We start from the raw sequence: 21,128 nt of genomic DNA on the forward strand, positions 1-21,128 counted from the left end.
GGTCTTTGCATGCATTTCCAATGCGTTATTTTGGAGGCAAAATCCTCAGCAATTCATTGTTATCAGTGAAATAAAAGTACATGACTGGATGTAATGCAAAAATAAAAGATGGAGCCACAAGATATGTTTGACACAATTAATTGAGTTTACTTCTCTGAGGAATAGAAAATGGGAAAGAAAAGTTTTGCCTAGTCCCGGAAAAGCAAGCAAGCAAACAAACAAACAAAAAAGCCTTAAGCAAATGAAAGATTAAATAAGAAAAAAGTACTTGAACAGATTTACACTTGATGTTTATTTTATGGAAATTACTATACACATCTCAATTAGTGGTATTACAATATTGCTTTCTACACAGATGATTATATATTCATATTTGTGCCTGATCTGTTTTCCTAATTATGGTATGAAAATAAAAATTGAGCTTTGTTTGTTAACTATAGTCTAGCTGATATGCATATTGGTATATTTCAACCATTTGCAACTGTTCTGTTGACAATTATCCTAGATCTTAAGTAGAGTTTTTAAAACCTGTTATTTCAATAAGAGAAAAAAATGAAGGATTTCCAGGAGTAGTAGGCTAGTTCTGTAAAACCTGTAAAATCCTCTAAATCCACTAGGTGGGGATCTCAGCTTCAATCATTTTAAAAGAACAAATGGCACTTCAAGATCAACACAATGGATCCTGAACAAAAGGAATTTTAACAAGCTTTATTGCCAATTATTATCAACTTAAGATTGTGAAAACTAAATAACCCATTAGTATGTAAGCTTTCAAGGTCTGATCTCTTGAGGTTAGCATGTCACTATTGTTTGGTGTGAGTACTCCTTTTGCATAGAAATTAAATGTCCTTATAAATTTTAGATTTAAAAGCAACAGTAGAGTAAGCCTCTCTCCTTCAAAGCCACAGTTATTGGAAAGACAGAGGTATACTCAAACTGTTTTATTTTTGATATCCCAGTAAAACATTCAAAGCATACCTTCATGGTATAGAACACTACAATATTTTATAGTTTTTAGTGGGGAAAAAAGGTCATACTTTCTCTGCTCCTATCTAGATCTAATGTATTTTTATGTATTTGTATATTTTATATATTTACATATTTCATAATATATATTTATATATCAGTATCTTTATATCAACATTTGGCAAATGGTAAAGCTTAACGCACTACTAGAACAATGTAAATACTGCTCAGATGACCCGCTATCTTCTATTTTCTCTCCTACTCAGAATTGCCAGCAAATGATGTAACTTTCTTATTTTGAAAGTCCCTAACCTTATTCCTTCCTTTCTTTCTGTTTTCTCTCTGGGTTTAAAATTTCCTTGCTTTTAACTTCAACTCCTCTCCCCTCTATTTTTGTTCAGCCTCTCTGCTTGAGCTTAGCTCCTATGCCATCTGTCTGCCTCCCCTGATCCTACTTCATTTGGTTAAGCGCCTTTAAGGTGAGAAGAGTGTCTATGCCAACTTCGTGCGCAATAACTTTCTTCTAATTGACAGCTTCCTAAGATTTGTAGACCAGGTTGGTTTTTTATTTTTTAATCTCTTGGTAGTTATCTTTCTTTTTATCCCCTTTTTCTATTTTTTTTTTTTAAAGCACCTTCACCTTGCTGCAGAGCTCTTGGCTTTGTTCTCCTCTCACTGTCAACAACATCTCTCATATCTCAGGGCCTAATGGACCAGTACTCTGGTCACTAGCTGATTCTCAGAAGACGGCGACTTTCCTCTACTCCATTTCCTAAATCCAGTCTTTCACCTCCTTAGGATGTCTTGTTTCCTTTGAAGTAGTTCTCAAGTTTAGCCTTGCTTCTGAATCCCCATGGTAACCATTATAGTCTTTGTGTTGTAATCAACTGGATTAATGCGCTAGCAGCCCAGCTAGAAGCACCGACATCCTTGTCTTGTGCTATGTCTTAGCCCTCGAATTCTCTGCCTTTACTGGGCACAAACAGCGTGAGGTGCCTGCTAAGATGCCAAGTCCCAGGCTCCATCCCAGACATTTTGACTCAGTAGATTTAGAATAGGGCCCCAGAACCTTCGTTTTAACAAATATTCCCAGTAAACTGGAACATGTAATAAGTAGCTTACATGTTGAGAAACAATGCTCAGCTATCCCAAAGCACACTAGAAGATAATTCAGTACCTGTCTCACTATGGGAACTACATAGAATTCCTTTAAGTTGAACTCTCATACCAAATTCATATGGATTTTCCAAAAAAATGCTTTTATCATATCTCTACACTGCTTTAGAGACCAAAACATAATTGCCTGGAATTTCATATCCAAATTCCCTATTCTGGTTTCCAAAGCTTTCCAAAATCTGATCTAACAGGACTTTTTTCCCCACCTCTCATTGTTTTCCAACCAGCATTTCCCATTTCCTGTAGGCTGGTGTTCTCACTCTTCCTCCTTCCCCCATCTTTGTAGGTCTTAACCAAGAAGATACACATAAGAAATAATAATATGCTCCAAATTCAAGGAGTGAGGCAAAGACAGATAAGAAGGAAAGAATGAACAGTAAACTTGATAACCTAGAAAGCCATGGCCAGGAGAGCATGGTATTATATCTCAGACCTAAAGGCGAGTTTGTTTCAAATGATGGTATAGATATTTAATCTCAGTGGCTACATGTTTCCATAACTAATAAGTCTTTCCCTTGTATCCTTTCTCTCAATGACTTTGCACATGGTCTCTGCTTATACTCTCACCAACCTCCTTCATTCAGCAAACTCCTACTTATGCTTGTGATCTTAGTGCTAGTGTCACTTCTTCCAGGAAGCCTTTACTGACCTACACTAACTTCTTGTCTCTCACTTGCCAATTCCTGTAGTAAGCATTCTCATCTAATCTTGTTTTCCTTGCTCTACCTTGTAACTATAAAATCATTAATGTGTTTATTCAGTTAATCTCCATTTGACTACCGGGCTTAGGCTCCATGGAGAGTGCATCTTCACTGAATCCTCAGAACTTGTTCCTGGGGCTGCATTTAGTAGAGACTCAATAAATAATTATGGAGGGCAAGAAAGAAAACCAGATCATTGTTTCCCTTTTCCTCAGTACTCACATGAAGACCTCACTCCATGATGCCATGATGACTCAGGCGTGTCATCCAGAAGCAGTTAGCTTCTTAACGTTGAGATGGATACTACGGCCAAGCCAGGGCCCGGCCTGACTGCCCAGCCCAAAGATAGCCAGGTAGTCAGAGACTTTGCTTCCTACTATGCTTTCTCCCCATCCTTCCCCTGAACTTCATTCCCAGAGCCCAGGCCCTGGACTGGTAGGCTTTTCTGCTTAGCAATAAAACTTTTCCAATAAGCACTTAATTTTTGGCCTCTTAGTATTTTTTTTCTTAAACCTTGAATATACCCTCCTTCGGTCTTATTCAGGTTCTCTTTCTCATTTCCTAACTTGTCACTTGTGAGATCCATCTACCCCCCCCCCCGCTCAAATACCTTTAGAAGTTGCTAATAACTTGCTTTTATCTCCAAATAAAAACTTCCATAGGTCTCTTAATTATAATCACACAATCATGAAGAGTCAGTTAATAAAAGTAAAAGGGATTTTGCTGTGATTTTCTAAATGTTATACTTTGGAACAACTCATGTACCAAAGAGAGGAAAAAAAAATTCTGGATTATCTTTTTGACATACTTATCCTTAGAAAATATGCCTAAGGTTCATATTGGAAAAAAAAAAAAAAGAAAGAAAGAAAGAAAGGCTTTTCCCAAACATTTTAAGCCATGTAATTTTCAAGACAAAAAAGTTTTGGACACTGAAATTCAGGTGAGTGGACTAGAGTCATTGATAAGCAATAGTAATAGTCATTCATTTACTCAACAAATATTTTTGACCATCTACTAGGTATGGTTCTGGATGCTGGGGTTACAGCAGCAAACAGAACAAACAAACAAACTAGTCCCTGATTTCTGGTAGTGAAAGAAGGTTCTACACAAATAAATATATAATCTGCCAGATTGAATGCTCAGGAGAAGAGATTTTTTGTTTTTTCTTTTTAAATTATTCAATCCACATGCCATAATAATCTTTATTTCTCTTCTTAAGAGTCTCCATGTACACTTGTGTAATGTCATGTGATGTAGGTTTTACCTATGGAAAATAGAGGTGGGGAACTATGCCTTCTCCTTCCAAAATCTGGCCTGGGGCTTATTCTATTTCTCCTTTGGTGAGGTACTTCCTGAAAAAACAGCTACTTATTTGCTCCCTTGTTGAAGAGAGACAAAAGGATGGAGATATAAAGTTATATAAGAAAAGCACAACAATAACTAGGGTGGTTTGGACTAGACAAATAAGGGCCATTAGGTTTTAATGTCTAAGGACTTCCAGTGTGATGAATGTGAACTGGTTCTTTCTATGCAGAGCAGAAGAATCAGTGTGGACAGATGTCAAAACACAAGGATATGAATAGACAATAAAACATGCTAGCAGGGAAATTTTAAACACTATACTAAACTGTGCTATCAGGAGAGAAGTTGTGGAATCTCCTTTGTCATTCTCTGAGAATGAAGTAGGCATCGAAATGTCTGGTATAGATAAGAATCATTTCCTGTAGACAAGTGGTCTGGGATTTCACTCTGGGATTATATGACTGTTCCCCTCAATGTTCGTAGATCTATGATCATATATAAAATTTTTTTTCACTGTTTACATATCCTACTTATTCCTTCCGGAACATCGATCGCTCCATCTGTGCTCTTACCCACTTTATCACAACCTCTCAGAGAGTTAGAGAAGGACTCGGGCTAGGCCTCCTGTCTCCTGCTTGAGCCAGTGCTACTAAAGACCGCTTGTCATGGGGCCTTTGCCTGAAGGCCTGCCTCACGGTGAAAAGCCAACATAAATCCATCTTATGCCAAACTTCTTTCTTCAGAAAATGACTAACTGTGGCTCAAGCATAGTTAATAAAATTGCAGCTGAGATGAGACCGTGAGTCATCTGTCATACCCCGGTCTCTCTTTTGCTAATCAGTTGTGAGAAACATTTCAAAATCAGAGAGCAGCAGCAAAGAAATATGAGATACTCAGACTTCTTGAGGCAATTAGAGACTAAAGAGCAGAAGGCAAATCAGTCTTCCTGCCTTGACAGCCTTAAAATACACACTGAAAGTAGACTTTGGAGTTACACTATTTGTGACAGATTTTGACCATAACACATTTTCTAAGAGGAAATAAAAATTACTCACTTCAGGACATGCATTCCACCCTCGCATCAGCAGAGATGATATGGGCTTGGGAATGGAATAGCCAATGGGAGGTCTGATATGGTGGTAAGCCATGTCTGCTGCGGCAGCCGCTGCAAACCAAATGATTATGTCAATTTTGAAATTCACATATTTATTTTAAGAAACATATGAACAGACAACAAAAAGTCATCAAAAATCAATCTGTGCAACATTAGCAGATTCAAAGAGAGCTCTATGCTGTTTTTTTAAATGCTTGAACAAAATGTTGGATAATTTGATACTATAAGATTATCTTTATAATTTTCCATTCATTCAGTTGTTCATTCAACAAATTGTGAGCAGAGGGAATTTACACAAGATCAAAGACATATACAAAAGAACACACAAACATCAAGTAGTTTTGTGTGTGTGTCTGAAGTATCAGGTATATACGTGGTGTTATAAGAAGTAAAGACTGAAAGGCAGATTGGACTGCACAAGGTCGTAAGTTCCAGGATAAAGAGCTTACACCATACACAGCTAGGCAGGGGTGCTACTGAACCTCGCAGCTCTGAAAGCACTTTTATCACTTGGGCAAGACAGATGAGTTTTTAAGCTTAAATACCATTACTGGTTGTAAGAATGTTGGGATTTTAATATTTAATATTTATAAAGTATTTATTAGTTGCTAAGCTTTTAGCTAGTCCATCATTTTAGCTAATACTACTCATTGACTGAACTCCCTAGTAACTCTGGTTACCTGCCTGCTTGGATTTCTAAATATTCCTCATCTCAGACTCCCCATTACGATGTTGTAATTCTTGGGACTTAACTCTTGATGCCTAGCTATTGTCTATTTTTCAATTCTGCAGCCAGCAATTTCTATCCTCCCTTGGAACGCAAGTTCATAGCTACTTTTTTTGAACGTGTTTTTTATTAGGCATCATGGAAGATACACACAAATCTCTTTCAAACCTCCTAACAATCATACAAAGTAAGTATTACTCTGTGTGTGTGTGTATAGAGTTAGCTTTTAATTTGTGAAAAAGTTAAATATAATTAGTAGTTTGTGTAGCCTCTTATTCCAGATTCCATGCTCTCTTCAGCCACTTCACGTTGAAAATACTTTGTGCACCACACAATGAAGCTCTTTTTAGTCTCCACAAAAATTGCTCTGTAACATTAGGACATTAGAGTTCAGGACAATGCTGCTTCCTATCTCTTAAATTGTGATGTCATAAATATTTGTCTGTATCTTAATAACTTTTTTTTGAGATATGACCTACAACCTCTACTCTCTTCCACTAAACTTTGCTCCAATTCAATTCTGTTTTAAGATCTATTAATCCAGTAACATTATATGTAACGTAACATTTTGCTTTATGGATCAGTCAGAATTACTACCTAATTTTGACAAATGTGACATTTATACTTGTTTTCTGTAGAATTTTTGAAATATGATTAGAATAAAATCTTATTCGAAGAGGACAGTTGTTAAAATAGTTGGAGTATTTCTCATATATTCTTTGTATCATTGAGCTCATGTCCAATCCAATATACAGTTAGGTAATGCCTTTTCCCCCTAAATTTCAGCAATTCTCCAAGTCATTGAAACTCCAGGTTAAAATATTTTTAATGATTCTGTATTTATCATTCCTCAAGTTTAGGTTGTTCAAATTTGGGTACAAACATTTCAAAAAGTATGTATTTCCAATACGAATTTCCCAATTTCACAGACCGTTCATATTTTGAGGCATGAGATTAATATCAAATGGCATATCTGAAGACTTTTGATATATACTGAGAAACATTTTCCCAAAACAGTTGTACTAATTTATTCTCTCAGTCACCAATGTGTGAGACAGTTTTCATTATATCAGCACTAGAATTAAGTTTTTCCACTTCATGAAAGATTTTGCTAATATGAAAGGTAAATATATCACCTCATTTCTTGTTTAAATTGTATTCCTTGATGATTAGTGAGGCCTACTATTTTCCTACATATTTATTAGTTATTTGTATTAAAATTTTTAAGTTCATTTCCATTGCCTGCCTGGTATTTTAGTATTTCCTTGCAACAGCCATTCTAATTGTACAATGGCTCCAGGTTGAGGGCAGAGTCAGGAATCCCATTTCTGCTTTTGTTTTCAATGCCCTTTGTAGAATATTTGCATTGTCACATTTACCAACCCTTTCTAGCCACTGGCAGCTAGAGTCATAGTTGCTGACACTAAGAAAACACAGGAACCAAAGACTGGCCAAAACATATTTAGCAAACTTAACATGATTTATAAAATGTGTCTTTTGTGTCACAAACTAGGTGTGTTGGGTTCCTACTATTGGCTACTCCTGACTATTTTTAATTCTTTTTTGAAATGATGTAAATAAATAAGAAAATGCATTAACTAATGTTTAATAATCATTGATCTTCTAACTCTACTTTTTCATCTCATGACCATTTGGATATTGTTGAGCTGGTGCAGTATAAGCATATAAACCAGTGTAGTGAACTCATTTAAACTAATTATACCTATCCTAAAAGGTGTGGAGGGACTATTCATAAAGTGAGTTAAATTCAGATGCAGGTGCCGAATGTGTCCTCTGAAACCCTTTTAGACACTGATACCATGTCTATAAAGTTACTTGTTTGCTTCTTGGCACTGTGTCTGGAAAATCAGTTTAAGATGAATGATTATTTAATTCTCCATTATTCAAAATAGATTCTGCAAGGCCTTGGCATTTCCTTCTCTCTTTTACTTTACACACACTTGGCAGTGATACTACTCATTATCACCTCCACCAGAAAGTGGACAATGCAACATGAGGGGTCATGGAATTGAAATTTGTCACCTTTAAAATTGCTTTGTCAGTCTTGCCTGAGTGGCCATGCTACACTAACAGCTGGGAAATTTTCCAGTATTCCAGATTCAGGACAGAGTCTGTCAGCCCATTTATCAATTTTTTATCTTGATTGCTACATAAAATATGTTAAATGCTTTATGTACATGTTGGTTTCTACTTTCACAATTGAAACTTTGCTATTAAAGGAGAATAAGGCTAAATATAAAAATATCAATAACCATTGAGCAAGTACCATTTCTTCAGCACTGTGAAAATTACCAGTGATTTAGTGAAGCTCATAATCTAGATTCTAGAGTAGGACTGTCTAATAGTACTTTTTACAATGATGGAAATGTTATGCAGTGTTTGATATGGTAGCATACAGTTATGAAGCATTTAAAATGTAGCTATTAAGCACTAGAATATGTGACTGAATAACTAAATTTTCACCTTCATTTAAATTCAAATAAATTTAAATTTAAATAGCCATGTGTGTCTAGAAGCTTCCATATTGGACTTCACAATTTTAGAGTTTAGCTTTTTCCCATTCCTATTTTCCTGAATAAAATTCAAATTAAACATGATTTTGTGAGTCAGTCTCAAGGGTTTATAAAACCCTGGTGTTCATTTGTGGATTCAAGTTCTTTATTGTTTATTAATAATTTATCAAGAAAAAAGGATATGACTAGATATTGTCAATAGGTATTCAATACAACATATGATAACCTTCATTTATTCATGTGACAAAATCTATTGACCATGCCATGTGAGTGATAATATAAGAAAAAATAAAGTCTTAGGGTTTTCAATAAAATTTGGCAAATGAATGGATAATTATTAAAGAAATAAATTGCTGGATTTTTCCTGCTTTTTATGGTTCAAACACAAAGTCAGATTTGTGATCCTATTTTTCTGAAATGCTCTTTTGTACCCTTTTTTTCTGTACTACATCTGATGCCACTTAGGTCTTGGCTTACTGAAGTGTCTCTGGGTGCCCTTCCTAAGTACTCCCATAGCACCTGGTACTACAGTAGCACATATATCATATTATACCTAATGCCTATTTATTTGCTTGCCTCTGCAAATAGATCACAAGCTCCTTAAGGTCAGGACTTGTATCTTTTCACCATCGTATCTCCTGTGCTTAGCACAGTGACAGGAAATTAGTAGGCATCCAACTGATGTGCACTAAATGAATCAATAAGTGAGGCAGTTCAAACTATGATTTCATTGGAAATAATACAGATCATGGCATAGAGGACTCAGTAAACATTTATTATACAAATGAATGAAAGTGATGGATTAATTCACATTAGTATCTTGCTTGTTATTATGTCTTTAGACCAGAGCACAATGCCTAGTTCCCAAGAAACACTGTAGAATGAATACAATGTTTAATATTAAATTGTGACATAAGTGAGTAAATTATTCAGATCTGGTGGCATATTTAGTTCACAATCTTATATTTTGTTCAGAACATTTGGGGAGGGGACCTTAATAAACTGAAACAGTATGACTATTAAGAAATGTCCTTAACAAGGAAATCTGGAGGCTTAATTTCCAGTCTGGCTTTGCTTTTAACTCCATGAGAAATCCTAATTAAGCGAATTTGCCTCTATGAGTATTAATTTCTGTACATGTAAGATGAAACAGTGAGGACACAGTGTAATGGTAATAAGCATGGGCTTTGGGGACAAGGAGCCATGCTAGTTAAGTCTTGCCTATCCCTCTTACTAGCATGTGATGTTGAGCATCTATCTTATCCTAATAGAACCTAAACCATAGGTTACTGTTAGAATTAAAGGAGACATGTACAGAGAGCATCTGGCACATTGTTAGTTCTCAATAAGTGTTAGCTGTTATTGTTGCTATAATCATCTACAGATCTAAGGGTTTTTCCTTTTCCTTTTAGTCTGAATCTAGAGAACTAGATATCAGAGATATTGTTGTATATTTTCTGTTCTGTTCAGACCAGAACTCATAGATCCTGTTGAGGTTTTCTGGGAGTATGAATACCAAGTAAAATATTGCATTGAGTTTGCAAATTACAAGAGTACAAACCATCTCCTCTGTCATCGGCCCCAGCTCATAATGTAATATGGCCACTGTGGAGAGGATGACTATGCAGCTCTTCATGATGAATTTAATTAGGCATATTGCTTATGGATAAATTGATACTAGATTCTGAATTCCTAAATTAAACTATCACTCTTATGTTTTATAAAAATAAATCTAGGCACATATAAAAACAGAGAGCAATAAAGTACAATATTTTACTTGTAAGCTTTGACTAAGATAAAACTGCTAGAATGTTTTTTTTTTTTTCAATTTTGATTGTGTGTATTTGTGTTCTAAAAACACAATTGATTCTACTTGTTTTTATGGGTATGGCTGTAGTGAAACAAAGCAAATACGTACAGCTATCCCAGCTAGAGCTAAGACACATTCTTTGTTAAACTGACACTTTTCAGTGATGTATCACCAGAGCATATAGCATCTGAGAGAGACCATGAGATTGCAATCTTGAGATTGCACTAAGAATGGCTTAATTTTTAAAACCACATCCCATTCTCATTACAGACTGTCAGAAGAATAGATTAATTTGCACCAGTGTCTATTCTCATTGCAATCTTTGTCAGTGTAATGAAGTATTGGAATGTTAATATCAGCTATGTTCATAGAAATATCACAATCCATTGGACAGATTTGATCTTTCCAGTGATCTGTGTAGTGATTGGCTGGCTCTATTCTCAGTGATAAACTGATAAAGATGAGCACAGCAAACACAGGATTTCAGAACTTTAGCTCGCTCCTATTTTCCTATCACTTGTCAAGGCACAGTCCACATCATCAATGTACTTATGTCTTTTGAGGTTATAATTTTAGGATGCTTTAGGATCCTAATCACATATGGAATATTTAAGCAGCGGTAGCAAATGACTACAAATGTGAGATCCTGTAATATAACTATGTCTCTAAACATACATAAATTCATATTTTTATAACCATATGTGAGACAAAAAAAATCGACAAGCCATATTTGGCCCCTGTACTACCATTTGCAACTCTGAATTAAAACCTCAATATGAAGTCTCACCCAAATCTGGCTAGAATAAATTGGCAGGTGTTCTTAATTTGCTGCCACGTCCGAGACTTAGTTACAGCTTGGCATTAAGGAATCCCAGGACAGAGTTGAGTCTCCTTGTGAACCAGCTGGCATCACACAGGAAAACAAAAGGAAAAGAAGAGGCACTCTTCTTTGGCCTCAAACTATAATCTGAATGTGATCCATACAACTTGGTGCGTGGTTATAAGGGAATGAGATTGGATAGAATACATATTTATGGGTTGATTTATCCTAGATTTCTTCTTTAGTTTTTCATGATATATCAGAGGAGACAGACCCAGGAGAGATATGAAATCTGGGAAGCAGGTGTTGGTTTCTTTCTCTGAAATGTATCCAAGACCACTCTTGTTTGCCAGGCTATACCAGCTCCTTTTTCATCTTGCCTGGTTCTTTTCTCTCTGCTTGGCTTCACACCTTGGCTCCTACTCTTCTTAATCTTGTCACTTCTCTCACAAATCTGCTTTCTCCCTGGATCCATCATCCTCCGGCTGGCTGAGCCAGAAACCTAGAAGTTATCCCTGACTCCTCCCTCTCCCTTGTTCTCCCATCTCAACCCGTCCACAAGTCCCACTCAAATTTCCCAGAACCAGCCTCTCCTTCTTCTTCTAAAGTCACTACCCTAGTTAAGGTTTTATACATTCATATCTAGACTACCTGGTTTCCTTGCCTCTGGTTTCAAACCTCTCCAGTCCAGCCTTTGCTTCGTAGCAAGAGGGAACATTCCAAAATAATAATAGCATTATACTACTGCCCTGCATAAACTCCTGCAGTGACTTTCATTGTTGACACACAAGGCCCTTAACTGCCTAGCTCTTGTTTTACATTTATAGCACATGTCTTGTGATGAATTCCCTTGTGTTCTCTGATTCATCCTTACTGAATTATTTGTGCATCTCTCATGCCTCTGTACCTTGTTTTTTTGTTGGGACTCCTTCTCCTCCTCCCCGCTAATTTACTTATTTAATTAGCATTCATATTTTTTCAGGTCAGGTATTGTCTGTTCTCAGAATCCTTCTCTGATACCATTTTCTCATTATTCACAATCTGGGCAGCAAACTCCTACAGGAGCATCCTTAGCACTCTGCTTCCCTCTAGTTGGGACTTACCTCTGCTCTGTACTATGAAGGCCTGAGCAAACCTCTAGTCTCTGTTTTCCTCTATACTCTAGCATAGTTCCCAGCCAGAGGAGCACTCAATGATAGCCTAAACATAATAATAATAGCTAATATTTATTGAGTACTTCCTATTCCCGGTCATCCTTCCAACTTTTTGAAGTAGATTCTATTATTATCCCCATTTTAAAACTAAGGTGAAGTATGGCTCGGTTAAGTAGCTTGCATAGTTACAAGGCTCATGCTCTTACATACTATGCCACTTCTCTTTAGTCTCTATAGTGTTTGCCTGGAAAATGCTTTCTTAAAAATTGAATTAATTGCCAAAATTTAAAAACCTTTAGATTTCTTTATTTATTTTTTAATTTTTAAAATTTATTTTTGAGAGAGAGACAGAGCATGAGTTGGGGAGGGGCAGAGAAAGAGAAGGAGACACAGAATCTGAAGTAAGCTCCAAGCTCAGAGCTGTCAGCCTGGTGCAGGGCTTGAACTTATGAACCGTGAGATTGTGACCTGAGCCAGAGTCAGACGCTTCACCGACTGAGCTACCCAGGTGCCCCCAAATCCTTTAGTTTTCTAAACAAACACACAGGAATTAGCTGATACAGTAATGGTGAGCAGTGATCCTTATATTCCTGCATGCATTGTTTGGCAAGAGCTGGGTAGTCCCTGTTCCCTTGAGTCAGAGCATGTGATTTCTTGTCCATCACACTGTCCTCTGTTGAGTGTTTGCCTGTTTCCCCCATCCCTTTAGGCATTTGATCTTGGGTGACCCTTAGGATGCTGGACGTTATGGCTTTTTGGTTCTTTCTAAACATAAGATTATAAGGTTAATTTGAACACATACTATGCAAAAGAGACTCTAACTTCAAGTTCTTCTTAGTGCAACCCATCACTTACACAAGAGTTGATGCAAATATTTGTGTTCTACTTTTGTATTTCTTCCAGGGGATAGGATACTGCTAAATCCAGGAGAATGAGCCATGTGTAATGTTGCTACTACAATAATTGATAATGCTGTCATACATTGTAGTCATGGATTTGTTCCTCTTTGTAAATGGCTAATATGTAGCTTATATTGAATCTGATGCTTCACATAATTTATTGCTGAACATATGCTAGATTGCCTAAGCACTGCAATGATATAAACAGTCTCATTTCTTGATGCATGGTCACTGTCCAACTTTAAAAAATTCAACATCTATCATAAATAAACTCTCTTTCCAATAAAGTACTATAAATTCTAATATCTGGGATATTGGAATAAAGTTATTCTTAGGGAAGACTTTTAAGTGTTTTACTATGTAATATTTTCCCACCAAAAAGGGTAAATATTCTTGGGGGTCTATGACCAGAAGGGGTCTTTATCTATTTGAAATATTCATTTTATAATTAGCAAATGATAGTGGAATAGAGAAAATTCCAAAACTGTATGAGTAAAATATGATAAAGACTGTAAGAAATGATGACTTGGGGCATGGAGGAGACTGCTTAAAATCAACATTAGAGGATTAAGGAAGATGTTTTGGGATGAAGTAATATTTAAGCTAAGTTATAAAAGTTAATTAGGGTTGGTATCAAGATAAGTGGGTAAGAGTCTTGACAAAGACAATGATGTGTGCAAAGACAGGGAGTGAGAGGAAACAAGTCACATTTGGGAAGAGAAATAGTGCCCTGTGGCTGGAATATAGATGAGAGATTGCAGGTGGCAAAAGGTAGATGTGGGGAGGAAAGTAGGAATGCAGTGTGAAGCTTTGTAGATTGTTTAAAGAAATTGTATTCTTAAGAGCAAAGGAAAAACATTGGAGATTTTAACTAAGGGAGGCCAGATGTTCTAACTTGAGTTTTTTTGAATAAAGTTAAACCCAGAATATGGCAACTGGTGAAAAGAAGATGGTCAGCAAAATGGACACAAGGACACCATTTAAGATACTGTGCAGAATTCTACATGCAAAATAAGGAAGTAGCAAGGGAGATGGAGATAAACGGAAAGATTCAGGAGATGTGTAGAAAGTGGGGTCAAAAATAAGGAAATGAGTGAGAGAGCAAGAAAGGAAGGAAAGAAGGAATAAGGAAAAGAAGGAAAGAGAAGAGTGAAAGGTGACTGGAAGTTTTCCATGAGCTTTCCGGAGACTGAGGGCCATGCAAGTAGAGAGTAATAGGAAGTCTCAACCTTGTGTTACACTGCCCTCACCTTTAATCTTACAGTTGCAGAGAGTTTCGAGTTTACAAGTTTAGCCACAAACATCATTTCATGTGATCCTTACAGTAATCTTTGTGGAGTCATCATTAACTGCATTTACAGAGGAAATGGAGTTTGTGAAAAGACTTACAGGCCAGAAGAAATGGCACACTGAAGGAAGTAACACAGTGGCTGGAGCCTAGGACGTGAAACAATATGAGCAAGGTCAAAGCTATAGAATCATGCAGAGTTGTGCAGGGCGTGTTAATAGTTTTGAGATTTAATTCTAAGAACACAGGAAGGCATAGGATGATTTTAAGCAATAGTGACATAATCAATTTTATGTTTTTAAAATACCATTTCAGTGGATATCTAAGGACTAGAGAGGAAGGGGGTAGAATAAAGGAAAGGAGTTAAATGGCTATTGCTGTAGTTATAGTGAGAAAAATGGTAGCTCTGACTAGCCTGGTGGTGGGTGGAATTTTAAGAAGTAGATAGATTTGGTATTTATCTCATCCCTTCCACTTTTTGTTCACTGTTGTTCATCACTGTCTAAGCTTGTGCAAGAAGGCAAGAAAAAGATGTAAAAAGACATATAGAATGAAAAGAAAATTTACTTTTTTTACAGATGACAAAAAAAATCTATGTGGAAAATCTGAAAAAATGTAGAAAAAGGCTACTTGAATGGATAAGTAATTTCGCAAATATGTAGAGTATGGGGTTGTTATTTAACAATTAATTAAATCTCTCTTCTAGCAAAGAACCGTTGGACATTGAAATTTTAAAAATAACATTTATGATAGTATCAGAGATAAGTCTAATAGAGATAAGCCTAAAAAATGTGCCAGGTTTGTATGCTAAAATCTACAAACATGCTGATAACAGAAATAAAAGAAGACCTAACTGAAGGGAGAGCTATACCATGTGGATTGACTGGAAGATTCAATAGTCTTACATTGTCAATTCTTTCCAAATTGATCTATAAACTCAATGTAATCTACCCAGATTTTCAGTGGGCTTTTTTGGGTAAAAATAAACCAGTTGATTCTAAAATTTATACGAAAAACCAAAAGCCTAGAAGAGTCAAAGCAATTTTATTAAAGAAGGCCATAGTTGGAGGATTCATATAACCTGATTTCAAGACTTAACTATATCCTATGAATATAATATGGTATTGGTATAAGGGTAGACATATACCAATGAAACAGAGTCCAAAAATAAGTACACATATATAAGTCAATTATTTTTGACAATAGTACCAAACTAGTTTAATGGAGAAAGGAAAGTGTTTTTCAAAATATAATGCTGAAAAACTTAAACATCCATATTAAAAAAACAAATAACCAACAAAAAATAATAAAAGCTCATACCTATATAACAACAACAACAAAAGAACACAAATGGTCTGTATAAATAAAAAACCTAAACCTATAAGAATTCTATAAGAAAACATGGGAGAAAATTTTTGTGGCCTTAGTGATGTAAGCATATATTAGAAAGAATATTTTAAAATGTATTTTAAAAGTTTAATAAGGTAGACTTCATTAAAATTAAAACTTCATTCAAGACATTGGTAAGACTATGAAAAGGCAAGCTACAGACTAAAGAAAAATACTTTCAAAATGCATAGCAGATGAAAGACTTCTACCTAGATTCTAAGAACGCTTACAAGTATATAATAAGGTAACTAGAAGAAACACATCACCAAAGAAAGAGGTATGAACACAAACATGTGAAAAGACTATCTATATCATTAGCTATTAGAGAAATAGAAAGTAACACTACAATGATGTGCAATTACATACCTACTTAAATGTCTAATGCCTTATTTTAAAAAGACAACAAAAATGTCCTGGCAAGGATGTGTAGCAACTGAGATAGTAATACATCGCTGGTGGCAATCCACCATGGTACAGACAGCTTAGGAAACCTCTTATCATAAGATTTAGTACTGTAATCATTTCTTATATGTTTATTCAAGAGTAATAAAACCATCCACGCAAATACCTGGATGATTTTAGTATCTTATTCATAGCAGCCCCAAAGTGAAAATAATTCAAATAATCATCAACTTGTAAATGCATTATTAAATTGAGATACATCCACACAATGGAATATTAGTTAGGAACAAAAAGGAATGACTGAACGTCAACAACATTCTATTTATAGGACATTCTGGAAAAACAAAACTATAAAGACATAAATCAGATAAGTGACTGTTAGGGGCTGGATGTTGGAAACAATGAATTAACTCAAAACAGGCACTAAGGAACGTTTTACAGTGAAGGAAATACTCTATATCGTGATTGTCATGATTATATACTTGTTGAAACTAATGGAATTGTTAACCTAAAGTGGTAATATTGTTTCAGTTCAAAATAGAATCTTTACATTCTCACTATAAGGGCTAAATCTCATCATTTTCTATGAAAAGCATATAGAGAAATATTAGGACAATTAGAAACTATGCAGAGGGTAATTGAAGACTATATGATATTACAGGGAAATATCTTGAAAAGAGAGTGGGAGATGCGCCTTTGCTCTGCAAATGAATGCTAATAATTATTGGGATCTTAGTTAACACTTTTAATTTGTGAGTATCCACATTTACAGGATTTGTCTTTCCCTAACACCCCTTTGACTTTATCCATCTGATATATTATGATAGGGAGGCCATGAGGAGTTTGCAATGTAATTCACTTAAAATTAATTTGTGATTTAATCTAAAAACTATTTTTCAAGCATACTAGGTTCTGGGGAAGCTCTTAAGAAGGTTCCAGTCTAATGGTGAATACAAGTAAGTAAACAGATTGACAAAACATAAAAGCTGAAACTTATATACAATGAAGAGACAGATGCAAATAAAATTTACTTTAAGCCTCAAATATGTGTGTATTTTTTATGTGATTAGATTTCCTGCCTCTACTATCTATGTGTATACAGGGTATAATGTATATTATCACCACAAATTAGGCTCTCTCACAAAGCCCCATTTTTGGAACCCATCCATTTATGTAATACAAAATTATTAGGAAAAGCAATTCTCTTTTATATAATGTGAGACAAGCAGAAGGCAGTCTGATAGGTTATTTTTATGTGTTGTGACTTTCAGCTCACCCCTATATACACACTAAAAAGTAGTTTCCAGAATCTAATCTCAAAAAATAAGTATAAATTATCCACATTATTTGCACTCACCTGCTATGTGATGATAGTCATTTGCTTGTTTTATTAGCAACAGATAAATCAAAGCCCTAAACTCTAATAAAATACACCTACACTATGTGTGTGCTTGTGTCTAAAATCACACAGTTAGGTCAGCAAATTTTCTGGTTTGGGCACATGCCTTAAAACAATTTGAAGTTGTTTACTTAATTCTCACTGTGGAGAACCTACCAAGAGTAATCATTTTGGGGGGAAAATGTTTCTTGAAGTTGTGACAAGGCATAGAACTCTGGAAAACAGAGAAACCTTTCAGGATATCTTACCTGGCTTGAGATGAGCAAATGGGATCTCACCAGTGAGAAGTTCCCATAGACACAGAGCGTAGCTGAAGACATCAGCTTTGATGGTATAGCGTGTACACTGTGTGAACACCTCAGGGGCCATCCAGCGGAGGTTCTGCGTGTCCAGAAACATCGACAAGTCAATTACCAAGTGTGTAGTTATTCCGTGGAAGAACAGTGTTCTTCTCAGTGAGGATTTGGTAAGTGTTCTCTCATTGTTCTCAAAAGATATAAACATAAAACAACACTGATTCCCCCGTCCTCTGCAACAAACTGATGTGTTTATACATGAATAGTGGGCTTACTATTGTTGTTCAGTTTTACAAAGGCATTTTTTTAACCATTGGAAGATCATGAAATTCATAATGATTCCTATTGCAAAAAATTAATCATCAAGTAACCCTGGTCTTATAAAATGATCACAGCAGCAGCATTTTTTGTTTACTTCTGAGCATTTTCCCCCTAGAAGCCTTACAAGCTTCTGAACAGCCAACCACATTTCATCCAAGAGCTCTATGCCTCCCTGGGGGTGAATCACACACTGTGGGAGGCACCTTCCCTCCTTTAGATCTTCAGGTTGTAATTTAGGAAGCCACTAAATTAGACCCATAAATAATGCCCTCATAACTGAGGACAGGGCCTTAGGAGAGTGCCCAGAATATTCCTATGAAGCAGATATCTCACTGGCTGGATCAAGTCTGTCATATCTCCTGTGTTTACCCAGTTGTGTTATTTCTGAATGTGGTTTGTGCATTATTCCAGGAAGAAAGCCTATAAAACGTTATAATTTTCTCTGTACAAAGTTTTATATTCATGTTTTGGTGGCATTATTTACATTTTTTTCACTTGCAGTTATGCATTTTTTTTGGTTTGAAATACAACTTTCCATTCTGGGATGCAAATGGCATACATTTGGTTGATTTGTGGTTTAGGGAAGGGCACTAGGTTTTGAGGTAGGAGATAAAAATTCCAGTGCCGGCTCTACCATTCACTACTTGGGTAGCTTTGGGCAAGTCTTGTTTGCGCCTGGACTTCGGGTTCCTTAAGGGCAGAAGAGGAGACAAGCCCATCCAGTTGTAAAGTCTCACGGCTCTGTAACCGCATCGGTGAGCGTGGCCACTTTCTTTCTTTGTATTTTCACTGGAGGAAACCAGCATTCTCTTATTGCTCTTACTGAAATTCTATGTAGAGCTGGCTCCTGGTCATTCTTTTGAAGTGTCTACCTTATTTTGAAATCATGCATAATTATAGCATTCTAAGGATATCTATATTCTGATTATGGTGCTTATATGCAATTCTTCCACCTGGGCTTTCACATCCCAAATAGCCTCTACTTATGAAGAAGATTATGCATTGTGTCACAACACTGCATAAGTGGGAGTAGGCATACAGTATGCCCATTTTTCCACAGGGGAGCAATAGAGTAATTATCCAACTTACATAAGGCCACATACCTAGTAAGAAACAAAATAGCCTTCAAAATAAATCTAGAGTAGTGCTATGCTTAAAGACTGTGCTGCTATTATTTAAAAAAAAAAAAACTTGCTGTTGGTGAAATTCAATTCAATTTCATTCAACAAAAGTTTACTTAGCCAGAGTCTGGATGTATTTGAGAATCACCTGGGGGAACTTTTAAAAGATATAGGTACCCAAGACAAGCCCCAGGTCAGTGAAATCAGAGTTTCTGGGGGTTGGATTTAGGCAACGTACTTTTAACAAATGTCTGAAGTGATTTCAATGTGTTACCACGGTTGAGAACCACTGATTTGGGTACCTCTATGTCTCAGGTACTGTGCATCCTGTCAAAAGAGGACTCATTCTTCCTACCTCCCTTACCTCATATCTTGTCATCCTCCTCTTGCTCTTTCCACTACAGTCATTTCGTCTTTGAGCACACAAAGAAGTTTCCTGTCTCGGGGCCTTTGCACTTAATGTTCCCTTTGCCTACATTGCTTTTCCCCTCACATGGATGGCTCCTGGCCAGGCCTCTCATGAAATGTTGCCTTTCTCTCTTGCCCTATCTAAGTGACACCCCTATTCTCCATTCATATACTGTGCTTTGTTTTTTCTCTGTAACACTTAATCATAACCTGATATATATTTTGTTAATTTGCTCAATGCCTATCTCCTTCCAGTAGAATATTAGAAAATTATTAGGAATAAAAAAATTAATTTGTTCCCTGCAGTATCCTTTGTTCCTAGAAGGATGTCTGGCATCTAGTAAGTAGTCCGTAAGTATCTGTTGGATGAATGAGTGAAATCTACCTGGGGAAACCAGGCATGCCTAATCGTAGTTACAATACAACATGATCTGTGATGTGGTTCCTGCCTTCCTCTCGAACTCATCTTTCACTTTCTCTTCCTCACCCAGAGCATGCCAACGATGCCAAGCTATCTGAAGTTCCCCCAGGAAGTCTGATGTTTCTCATCCTTCCCCTTGTCTCTGCTCATGCTGTTGTTCACTCTACCTGGCAGTCTTTTCTGTTTTCCCTGCACCTCATCCACTCCCATTCATCCCAAGATGCCTTGTCACACCTCATTTATCACTGGACTCCATACTGCTTTAAATCTATCTGCCTATTACTGTGTTTTCCCCATAGAAAATAAGCTTTTGCCATCAAGCTTTTCTTCATATTTTGCACTCCTGGTCCCTTGCACAATGTCTGACGCAAGGTTGGCTTTCAATAAATGTTTGTTGCCTGAATGAGTTAGGGTACATATTAGCAGTACAAAATGCTACAGAAGCACAGACAGAAAAGTGAATGGAGAGGAGGGAGCAGGTGTGTGTGTGGGGGGGATGTTATGGAAGGGAAGGCACTTAAAATGGATAAAATTTCCTGGGCTTTGCAAGCCCTTTTTAGGTGAGGCGGAGTGAAGGGCTGCCCAGACAGAGAAAGCCACACTAGCAGAGACACAGGGATATGAATGTGAATGGCATTTTGGGGGGAATGAGCAGGAGGCTTGTGTATTAGAGTGTGGGGGACTTGAGAGAACTTACTGTAGGAGAGGGCAGAGAGGAGCCCTGTGCCTGATTTGGGAGTGCAGGAGGCTGCCAGGCAATGAACTTGGATTTTGGCCTGTGGGTACTGGGTATCTGTGATGGTTTATAGGAGGAGGTAAATTGTCAGAGCCTAACACTTGGCTCATATTGCTAAGAAGGAACTGCAAGAAAGTACTGGAG

At 36.5% G+C, this 21,128-nt stretch overlaps 1 protein-coding gene across 3 annotated transcripts in view; it reads right to left on the bottom strand.

The window, feature by feature from the left end:
- The window catches only part of LOC115298812 (serine/threonine-protein kinase TNNI3K-like), a 275,419-nt gene that overhangs the window by 78,446 nt on the left and 175,845 nt on the right, over nucleotides 1–21,128 (bottom strand). For all 3 annotated transcript variants that reach the window (XM_029947943.1, XM_029947944.1, XM_029947942.1), the window contains 2 exons: nucleotides 17,930–18,062; nucleotides 5,201–5,310 (listed from right to left, as the gene is read on the bottom strand). In XM_029947943.1, coding sequence (XP_029803803.1) covers nucleotides 5,201–5,310; nucleotides 17,930–18,062 — 243 coding nt within the window. The remainder of the gene's footprint in view (nucleotides 1–5,200; nucleotides 5,311–17,929; nucleotides 18,063–21,128) is intronic.

This window comes from Suricata suricatta, chromosome 8, assembly GCF_006229205.1.
Source record: "Suricata suricatta isolate VVHF042 chromosome 8, meerkat_22Aug2017_6uvM2_HiC, whole genome shotgun sequence".
In the NCBI taxonomy this organism is placed as follows: domain Eukaryota; kingdom Metazoa; phylum Chordata; class Mammalia; order Carnivora; family Herpestidae; genus Suricata; species Suricata suricatta.